Genomic DNA, 11,210 nt, shown 5'->3' on the forward strand with positions numbered 1-11,210 from the left:
CGCCCCGCCGCGGTGCCGCCGCCGCGCCGGCCCGCCGGAAACGCCGCCCGGGCGCCGCGGCTCCGGCCATGGAGGGCGAGGAAGCGGCGCTGGCCTGGATGGACCAAGCCCTGGACGTGGTCAGTGCGGGCGGTGGCGGCAGCGCGGGCACTAACGCGCACGCACGGCGGCGGTCGCGGCTCTCGGGCCGCGCAGGCCCCCCGCAGCTGGGGAACGGGGCCGGGCCGCGCCGCGCCGCGTGCGGGCCGTTGGCGCGGCCGGGGCAGCCCCGGCTCCGGTAATGGTGCGGCTCACGGAGCCGCTCGTTTGAGCGTTTCCCGCGTCGTTTAGCGTTTTTTTTTTTAATTTATTTATTCTTTTTATGTTTTGGGGGCGTGTGTCTGTGTGTCTGTTTTTCAGGCCAAAGAAGCCTTGGAGCACGGGGAGGTGCCCGTGGGTTGCCTCCTGGTCTACGACAACGAGGTGCTGGGGAAGGGCAGGAACGAAGTGAACGAGACCAAGAACGTGAGTCGGGCCGGGCCGGGCCGGGCCGGGCCGGGGCTGCGCTGAGCTCACCGCCCCGCGGCCGCCCGAGGGGTCTGGGGCCGCTTGCCGAAAGCGTCAGCCCCGCCGGGGGTGAGAAGCGAGCAGGTGCTAGGAGTAACTAGCGAAGGAGTAGAAAAGAAAACAGTAAAGATCCTAAGGTTGTACTGCAAGTTGAAGGCGCTGTAGTTCCCGAGAGACGTTTAGATTTCAGGCGTGTTTGCTTCCGGAACTGTGTTTGCTTATTTATTTATTTATTAAGAATTAAGTCTATTGAATAGAGCTCTTTATAGTAAGAAATGATTATGCAGATATACAGAGGCAAGGGAATATACAGGAAGCCTCACTTGTGATAAACGAAATTGAAGTACTGTCCAAGTTTCCTTCAGGAAAAACACAGTGAAATATTTCATAGTGAAAAAAAAGGTAACTAGTAATTGACACATCGGTATGCTTAGCTGTCTAAACTGCAAAGATTCATTTTTAATTGTTAGTCATGTATCAAAGATGCATGTTAAACTTAAAATCCCTCCTTATATAACAAAATGAGTAGGATATTATTTAGCAAAATGCAAAGAAGTAACGTTGAGTTATTATATTTCATGTGCTAATTTTTGAGAAGTAATAAAACACACCTTGAAAATCTAACTGTTGCTTTTTTTTTTTTTTTTTTTTTTTTTTAAGGAAAACTTTATTACAAGTAAATGAATAAATAAATAAAAGGCTTGTTTTTGGAGAGAGCAGGGAGAAGGAGTTGGAGGAATTGTATAGAGTTGCAAATTATGTAGACTCACAGTCTAATTATTGTTTACCAAAATTATTCCTTTGACAAAGATATTTCTTCTAAAAAGTTACTGCCATTAAAACTTTGACCTGATACTTGCAATTTTAGCCATTAGATTAGATGTTATAGATGCTGAGAGACCCATTAAAACCAGCAAGGGTTTTATACAACTGAAGGCTTTGTATAAATGGACTTACATGCAGGATCAGGCCTTAATTTATATTAGATGTCTCTAATCCAAAAGATATTTTAAAAATGAAAATGAATCTTGTGATTTTAAAAATGTGACATTAAGGGTCGATTATTATATTAATTTGTGTTAAAGGGCAAACCATAACATATCAAAATAATTTTCGTACAGCTCATGAAAGTTAGGTGAAATAGAAGCCAGATATTTAAAGTTAAATCAGTGTAAATACTATGAGAAAGCAGACACTTCTTGAGAAAATTATGCCAGTGAAAATAAAACTGTAGGAATCTTGTTAATAAATGGTCAGAATGTAACTGAAGAGGCTGCTAATAAAATCAGAGTCAATTTAAAAAGTATTGTGGGCCTCTTTTATATTCATATAGGGTGTCGTGAAGGTATGTGCTTAAATCCAAGCAGTGTGATTTCAAAAACTATTAATATCTTTGAAAAATGAAGTTATTTTTCAACTTATTTTTTAACCTGAGTTTCTTTTTTTATGGCTTTAATTTTCATAAATGCTTATCTTACAATGATTGCAAATGTTGGGTATGTAGTGCTTTTAAATTTCTGGTCATGTACTTAATTGCTCCATATATTCTAAAAGAAATGGGAGATTGAAAGACACACTGACTGGGAAATGTGAACATAGGAAATTGTTTTCAGTTTTCTCCTAATGTTTTCTGGCATTATTTAAGAAAAATCCTCGGGGGGAGGGACTTTTTGAACTATTGAGGCAATTCCAGCAGACCGCATAAGTTGATCAAATTCTATTTTAAAACTAATTTCTTGACCCACCTTATACTGGAAAACTTCTCCAGGACATAATTTTTCAGATGGTTAGAAAACTTTTTATGGTCAGTTTGTATCTCTCTATTCCTGTGCCAGCATTGTCTTGTATTTTAAACGGCTTGGATATACTTAAAGTCAGATCCCCTTTTTGTTTTTCTCTGTTAATCAAGCCAACTGTCTAATCTTCTCTCTGAAAATAAGTTCTCTCTTTCTGATCATTCTAGTAATTCTTCTCTACATCCATTCCAGTTTTAATTTATCTTTCTTGAATGCAGTTAAGTAGAACTACATACTTTATTGTAGATGGACTTTAGCCCGTGCCTTGTTTGATAACAGTCATATTTCCCTCTCTCCCAGGAAATAATTCTGCCTATCTCTTCTTGAGCTGCCTGTGCCTTCAATGATGTTCTATTATCCTTTTTTTTTTTTTAATCCTGTCTTTAAGGCTGTCTGCTTCTTGTGTGATACTCTAACACTTATCTTCTGGTGATAGCTTTCATCACATGTCATTAGCTGTGTACCGTAGGTTTTTCTGCAATTAAGGCAGTGAATTCAGCAGTGAAAGCACTTAAACAAAATGGGCCTCTGAGCATCATCACTAACAAGTTCCCCCTGGACCAACATTTTCCTTTCAATACAACTATTCTCATTTGTTTGCCTACCTACACATCTTGTATTATGCTATTTTCCTCAGACTGACTAAAAGCTTTCAATGAGGTGTTATGCCAGATGAATTGCGGAAGTCCAGATAAAAGATCAGTTGTGATTTTCTTGCCTTAAAAAAAAAAAAACACAAAAACAACACCCCCCCAAAAAAACTATCACAGAAAGTTATTAGGCATGTCAAATATCTTATGTAAGTCCACATTGTGTTTTATTTCCTTTCCCTTTTATATGCTTGTCTTTATTTTACCTCCACAGTTTGTTCTGTTGCCTGTTTTGCTATCAAGACTAGCCTGAATCTGTAGACATCAGATCATATTTCCTTCCTGTTTTACATTACAGTGACTCTGTTTGCTCTGACAGGTTTCCATCACGTGATACTCTCTCTTGATGTATTAAAAGCTTTGCCATGGGATTGGCAGCTTCATGCACCAGCTCTCTAGTATTTCTGTGGTGGATGTGATCTATTACCTTGTTTTTTACCCTTCATCCCTCTTCCATCTCCCAACTAATTTCATCATTTTAATGACTTTATTCTGTTTCTGTCTCATGTGCTATAATTTTTGCTTTCATATCTTTATTCTGCCTTCCTGCCCCATTCTCAGCATCACCCTTATTGAACGCAAAATATTAATTTTGTTTTGGAGCACTACTATAATTATATGTATGCCTCATCTCAATAGCTGTACCTTCTTTTCACATATTTTGTCTCAACATGTTTTCACAGTTTATGTAATTTATTTTGTAAGGTCTAACTCAACTTGACTTTTGGTGATTCTTCCTTTAGCCTTTGTTTTCTGAACTCTAAAACATATCCTTGTAATGCTTTACTTTTTTCATTTCTTGCAAAGTTCCCACTTCTTAAAAATAACTGTTTATCTAGTTAGGTCTGTAGCCTTCCCCTACATTTTTTTCCCTTGCTTGGGATTCAGATTGCCGCTAGGCTTTGTGTCAAAGAAATTCTGTATCTTCTCCATGATCTAACTGACTGGAGTTAGGAGCAGGTAGTGTCATCTTCATCTCTTTTTTTTTGTCTTGTTCCTAAACTATTCATTTGGGTGAAAAAGTTTATTTGCTGAAAGTTTTCAGATTTTTTCAGTCTGTCTATTTTTTTCTTTTCAGTCTGCATACTCTTTCTGCTCCACATAAAACACATTAGCATCAGATAAACTGCTTCTCAATCTATGGGAGTAATTTTCAAAATTATTGATCATGATCTGTGTTCTAGACAAATGTGAAGGAAGTGTTTATGTGTACAGCAGTGTTTGTTTTTGTGTTTATTTGTATTGTATTTATTGAGCAATAGCACAGCAAGTATCTGTGCAAGACATTCATTTTAAGTATCCTGACAGTAGGGTCACAAGCTTGTGTTAATACTGTGTTCCTTCTGGCAGCTCCCACGCTTGCTTGCTCACAGTCTTTCCTAAAACTAACCTTAGTATTTTCTTCATGGTAATAGAAGTGGTCTTTCCCAACTAGATTTTTTTTTGTCATCTTTTTTTCTTATGTATGATGCAGTCATACCCCTCCCACTAAAGTATTTTCTGTTTTAGGTACTTTGTTGACACATGCAGGCTTCTCCTCTTTGTTATCTCCTGTTGGGTCACTGTAGCATGTGTCTTCACCCAGAGCACCTTGCAAGTACACTATTTGATAACTGAAAATGAAGTATTGTTCCCCACTCTTAAATTACTAATGATGCCGCAGGATGTTTGAGCTTTAACTCCCTTTGCTCTCACTTGTTAATTCTTGTCTAAGATTTAGAAAGTGAGCTTTTCAGGGAAGGGATAGTATCTTTATTTGTCTGTAAAACATTGGCAGAGTTCGAGCACTATTTTAATGATGCTAAGGCTTTTTCCCCAGTGGCATCAGTTTCAAATAATTTCTTCTTGCAACACTATTTGCCACTCTGTAAGAATTTTCTTTTTTGCCTTGCTACTCTTACTTGCTTTTGTTTTCTTGACTTTAAAGTAACATAGGACTGGGCAAATTAAAAAAAATACAGGCTTATAGAAGAATGTTGAATTGAGTCAGTGACCCAAAATGAAGGTCATCTTTTTTGTATGTTATTTACACTCAAAGGAAGTCAAATAAAAGTGAATCTAGTCATAGCTTAATAGAAAATAATATCTTAAAATCTGACCACATGGATCTGTTTTCCCACGTGTCTTGTCTCTTAAGAGTAACCATTAGCAGATGCTTAAGCAAGGAGCTCAATACACAAGAACAGGGTAAATTAAACCTTTGCATATCCTCCCCATCTTTGGGAGTTCACAGTTTAGGGCCTTCCAAAGTCCAAGGCTGCATTGGGATCATTGTTTCTGATAGCTGTCTGTGCATGTATCCTCCATGAATTTGTCTAAGCCTTTTTTGAACTCATTTATGCTTTTGGCTTGCATAGCATCCTGTGACAATGAGTTCCACAATTTAATTATGTGCTTTGTGAAAGAGTACTTCCTTTTGTTTACTTTAAGCTTGCTGCCTGATAATTTCATTGGGTGTCCACTTGTTATGAGAAATAATAAATCAGAATTTGCTGTTTGCTTTTTCCACATTTTTACAAACCTCTGCCATAGTCTTCTCCACCTTAACTTGAAAAACAAATGACTATTTTTGATGAGTTACGAGCTGCGGTCTGGTTAGTCTCTCTTTGTATGGACCATTCTATAACTCTCGATAGTCTTTTGTCACCTTATAGTGAGTCTTTTTTGATGTTTCCATATCTTCATGAGGTGAGGGGACCAATACAGTATGTATTATTTAAGAGTTGAATGCACTGGGATTTACTCTGTGGTTTAATAATCTCATTTGTCTACTTTTCTGTTCCATTACCTTAAAAGGTGATATGACTTACAGTAGATACGTTGCTGTTCTAACTTGTGTTCTCATGGTCAGCAGAGGCATAAAAGCTACTTTGTATATTCAGTATAAGGAAGTGTTGTAGTTAGAGACATTTCTTGTTCAAGAAATGAAGACTCATTGCTTATATGTTTTCAATTCATATTCAGGAGTTGGAAAGCCAATATAGTGTTTTGGGGCACAAAATTAGAGTGGCCACAATTTATACTTATTAGTTACAGTAGCTGTAGTAGTTTAAGAGGATTGTTCTGCTGGAGAGCTTGTGGCTTTGTAAGATGCATGTACTGACACTTCAGCTGATAGGATCTTTTTTATTCAATTCAAAAACTTTTATGACAGCATTTCATCGCTGAGTCTGGAGGAATTATGTCTGTGTGTTGATTCAGACCCACATTTTCATTCTGAATGGATTCTTTCCAAGGATACATGTAGCAGAGATAAAGTACAGTTTAGATTGCTAAAGTCTTGAGCTAATGCCTGTCAAAACTCTTCTTTTTCCAGAAAAGATTGAAAAGAAGGAAAATACAGCCTTAATTGAAATAAATGTTAGGCTTGGTGACTGGAGAGATCTTTCATGACTAGTATTTTGTGGTATTTTTGCTGTGACATTTGATAAGCAAAACATACTGCTGCAGACATTACAGAGCATTGGAATGATACTGATTTTTCTTTCCCCCCCCTTCTCTCTCTCTCTCTTTTTTTCTTTTTTTTTTTTTTTTTTCCTCTGCAATTGAAGTCAACACTTACTCCATTCTGCTCAGGTTTTTGTGCTGTATTTATCACTGTAGTTTATGAGACACTGGTCTTTCAGTTGTCCTGGACAACAAAGAGAAATCAATATTGCTCTGGTCTTTTTGTAATCAGCTGTATGCTGCAGTCCCAGACTATTTTATGAAGGACTTACTGTGCATGTACCTATTCTCAGGCAGCATTAAACATAATGTACATGCCAGATTGAAAATACTGTATCTATATGGTAAATGAGGTAATTACAGACACATGCTAAAATTAGTGCACATTCACAGTATATTCACTTTCTGCAGACACAGTAACATTTTTAGAGGAAAAGAATTGCAGCAATAGGAACCAGTGTGTTACTGTTGCCAGAGAAATTAATCTGCCCCGCGTTCTTGCTCTTGGAGGCAAACTGAGGGCTAGGTCAGTTTTTCCAGTGGGGTTTGTGTAGCCCATAAACCTCAAGGAGAGCCCTTGTGTCTTGTCTGATTATGCAGGCATGACAAAGAGGAGGGCTTCTGAGCTGACTCCTCTGCCTAGAAGCAGGTAGAAGAAACTGGTTCAAGCTTTTGGATTTTGTGAATGTTTTATATGAGATTGAAACTGAATATGTGGTTACTGGGATTGAGTATTTCTTCTGCAACTTGGGCTTCATGAAACCGAAAATGTTTTCATTAAATCACTTCTGTGTCTTGAACAAGCAGAGGGGTGTGCTAAAAAGAGACCTCTCAAGAAAGCATTACATTGTTGTTTTAACAGAAGTGAAACTAATTACATTACTAATAGATTAGATGTCAGGCCATTGTACCTTTGAATTAAAAGAGGAATAATTTTATGGCATGGCATTTTATTTCATTTGTGTATGTACAAGTGAGAATGTTAAAGTTGCAGATAATGCAAACTTTAAAAAATGGTTGTTTTTCTTCTCCTAGGCTACTCGACATGCAGAGATGGTGGCAATTGATCGGGTCCTTGAATGGTGTCAGCAAAACAACAAAGTTCATGAGGAAGTGTTTCCAAAGACAGTCTTGTATGTAACTGTAGAGCCTTGTATCATGTGTGCAGCCGCCCTGCGCTTGATGAGTATCCTTTGGTGCTTATTCATGCTGCAAAACCATGTCAGAATACTACTTATTTGGTAATGAGCCAATGGAGAAGAGCTTGATACTATCAGGCAAAGCCAAAAGAGGTACCATCTTATTGTCTAAGAGACTGTGCGCTACTATTTACTGCATGGTAAATAATGAGAGATTTGAGAATGAAAGACAAAAAGTACCATTATGACAAGCAATGATTTCTGTTAGAGATGTGAAAGTACATTTCAGAAATATGTTACTATGTAAAATAATCTAATATTGGTCCAGTGTTCAGTTTTGTATAAGCGTAACAGTTTAACAATTGGTAAAACATGGCTTTGTATGCCTCTGCTTTAGAATTCATGCTTCTCCTCTTCTGAGGAAGGCTGGATGTGCTTCTTCAGCAGTACATTCTGTATTATTCAGATATATGTTGTGATTTTAGGAAGGAGGAATTATAGTACAGACTGTTTTGTTTAAAAAGTACAGGCACATTTTAGTGAAGTTTAACAGCCACTGAGATTAGGCTACTCTATTTCCTGTGCTTTCTTTTCACTTTAATTTAATTCCTTGACTCATTTATATAAATTCCACGAGTAATATATGGCTGTCAAAATGAGCGATTTGGAGGCTGTGGCTCAGTCTTGAACATTGCTTCTGGAGACTTGGTAGACACAGGAGAACCATTTGAAGTAAGCTATGAAATGTTTTTGGCTGGGATACTATGTCTAGTTTGGTTACCAGACTTTGAGAATGCTCTTTATCAGTTTAAGAGGACCCAGATGAAAGATGATCAGAAGTCTAGTAAACTTGGTTTAACAAGAAAAGGATGTAAAAAGTCTAAGCATCTTTTAAGAAAAGAAGATTGAGGGAAAGCCTAATAACCATCTTCAAATATTTAAAAGGATACATCAAAGAGAGAAGGAAAGAATTATACTCAGGGGTTGACGTAAGAATAAATATGTCTAAAAGATTTGCAATACTCAAAAATACAAAAAAGTGTATGCTGCAGGAGGAGACATAAGGGAAAAATTATTTTAAACTGTAGAATGTACAAACATAATCAATAAAGATCAAGTAAAAGCAACTTAGTAAGTTATTGTTTCTTAGCTGAAACAGTGTTTGTGTTCTCAGTCTATCCATACACAAGATAAAATGCATTAGCTTAGAACTACTTCCTATAGCTCAAATCCCAAAATACATTTGGACTACAAAAGTAGCAGAGGATATTTGGTTTAGACATCAGGAAATTTTGCTGAACAAAAAGGATACTGAAGCACTGGAACAGAGTGCCTGAGGAGAATGAGGCATCTTTGTCATGAATGTTTCTAAGAAAGGCTGGACAAGCATTCAGTAGAGGCATAGTATACATCAATATAGACGTTACAGCATTATAAAATTATACATTATGTATGTTATATAGACACACATGCATATAGAGAGAAATTATTTATAGCATTATATTTATCACCTCATACACAGTTGGAGATGATCCTGCTTTGTACAAGGAGAGTGATTAGATGCTCCTTAGAGTTCTTTCTAGATTTAACATTTTTGATTTAATGAATATAAATATAAGTAATACATTTCAGTACTGTGAATACACACTAAAGGCTCGAGGCTCAAAAAGCATTTCAGTCAGAAAGACTGTACTGTTTGGTGGTCTTGTGTAAACATACTAAGCATCTTTCAGGGAGCTTATTTGTGAGCCTAATATCTGAATTAATTTCTATGGTCAGTACTGAAGGAGAGTTCATTTGATAACAACATTGGCAGGTGATATTTAATTTTCCTGTGTGCCCAAAACACAGAAAGGAAAAGATTCATTTTACTACAAATCCTTCCTTTGTTCCTCTAGGCAACTGCAGTGGGATATATGGGTACGATTCATTACCTTCTATGCAGGTGGATATTCTCTTAGTGGCATTAAATGCTTTGTCTTTCATATTCATGACCTGGAGAAATATTTTAGAAAATTTGAAAAGGCTTGAGAGGTGACTATTAGAGATAAAGAACAGCTATATTGAGGCGTGCTTTCTGATAGGAATCTTGTCTACAAATGTCTGTCTCCCGCATTTCCAGGTGCTTCTTACTTGTATGGAGTAAGTGGAAAGCACATTAATAAGAAAGAAATTAGAGATTGCGTAAACAATATACTTAAGTTACTAAAAAAGTTTGTTCTACTTTAAACTTAAGTACTAGAGATGATTTACTCTACAAAGCCTCAGCATTGTGTTTTTCAAATGTATTAGGTCTTCAACCTGGAAAGGAGGCTTTCTGATCCCAGATAGTCAGCAGTACATTTTAAATGAGCAGAGTAAATAGTGCAGTTCTTTACAAATATTTTGTACTTAAAGTATTATTGTGAAGCATAGAATGTTATTCTCAGATGTGTTCACGAACTTCCTTCTGATTTGAACAGTGCGTTGCTGGCTATCGTGCCAAAGAAGCTGTGGAATTGTTAAAAGCTTTCTACAGACAAGAAAATCCCAATGGTAGGTTTCACATTTATGGATTTATTTTGATCCTGACCTAACTTAAAAGAATGCTGGCACTGATGTTACTGTAATTCATTTCTGATGTTTTCTCTCTGTTTCCCTCTTTTTGGCAGCACCAAAATCAAAAGTACGGAAAAAGAAACATCGTGGTTCGTCCAGCACTGATGGGATACAGAAACTCACAGAATAATGATATAAAAAGATTTCTTCAGTGTCCTCCTTTTTTCGGAATGGATTTTTATATTAAACTATATCAAGTATGTTCTGTACAGTGTTTTTACTAAGGGGATACTTACTGCCTGTTCACAGAATCACAGAATGGTTGAGGTTGGAAGGGACCTCTGGAAATCATCTAGCCCATCCTCTCTGCTCAAAGCAGACTGTTCCTCCATCTTTATGTATGTCAGTGATTTATTTATTTTTCTTATCATACGTGACCGAACTGAAGAATAAGTGCTTGGTTGGTTGTTTTTTCCCGAGGAAGGGGAGAATTTATAGGTCAGACTGTTGTTTACAACTAGATGGATCCATTAAAATGTTGTCATTCTGTACAACACAGTCTAGAATATTTTCTTCTGTCTGTGGAGAAGCATCTTGCTTTTCAACAGCAAATGTTTGCTTAGGTAAGTAAGTAAATCACTTGGAAGATCACATTTGTAAGCCCTTCACGGTCCATGTTTATATATTTAGGAATCAAAAGACATTTAGGGAACTGTACAGCTCTTGAGGAGTGGAGGTAAGACCATTGTCACAGTTCTTCATTGCGCTTTACTGTCTTCTGTAGTGTAAACCAAATTTTCAAACTTAACTTGTGAAGGTTGCATACCTATGTAAACAAGTATGTATGCAGAACTGCATGGCTCATTCTTTATTTGAATATGGAAGTGTTAATTAGCATCAGCAAGCATCACTTTTGACTGCACAGCTTTTTCATATAAAGTTGTTGAAACTGAAATCTGTCTTTAGAATGTCCACTCTTATGAATGTTAGCATATGAAACACTTTATGGTTAAGAACCTGCTAATAAGTGGGATTCACTCTCAGTCACTAAATCATAGTAACTGAAATGTGCGATCAGGTGCATGTAAAAATGA

The 11,210-nt window shown here is 37.2% G+C and overlaps 1 protein-coding gene across 1 annotated transcript; it reads left to right on the forward strand.

The window, feature by feature from the left end:
• The first annotated feature begins 15 nt into the window (after positions 1-15).
• Positions 16-10,376, forward strand: ADAT2 (adenosine deaminase tRNA specific 2). Its single transcript, XM_062572458.1, has 6 exons — positions 16-119; positions 400-504; positions 7,475-7,625; positions 8,204-8,310; positions 10,041-10,113; positions 10,230-10,376. Exons 1-6 carry the CDS (start codon positions 69-71, stop codon positions 10,304-10,306), a joined length of 564 nt encoding a protein of 187 aa, XP_062428442.1. The 5' UTR covers positions 16-68; the 3' UTR covers positions 10,307-10,376.
• Positions 10,377-11,210: the final 834 nt, after the last annotated feature.

The sequence above is a fragment of the Rhea pennata genome, chromosome 3 (genome assembly GCF_028389875.1).
Source record: "Rhea pennata isolate bPtePen1 chromosome 3, bPtePen1.pri, whole genome shotgun sequence".
In the NCBI taxonomy this organism is placed as follows: Eukaryota; Metazoa; Chordata; class Aves; order Rheiformes; family Rheidae; genus Rhea; species Rhea pennata.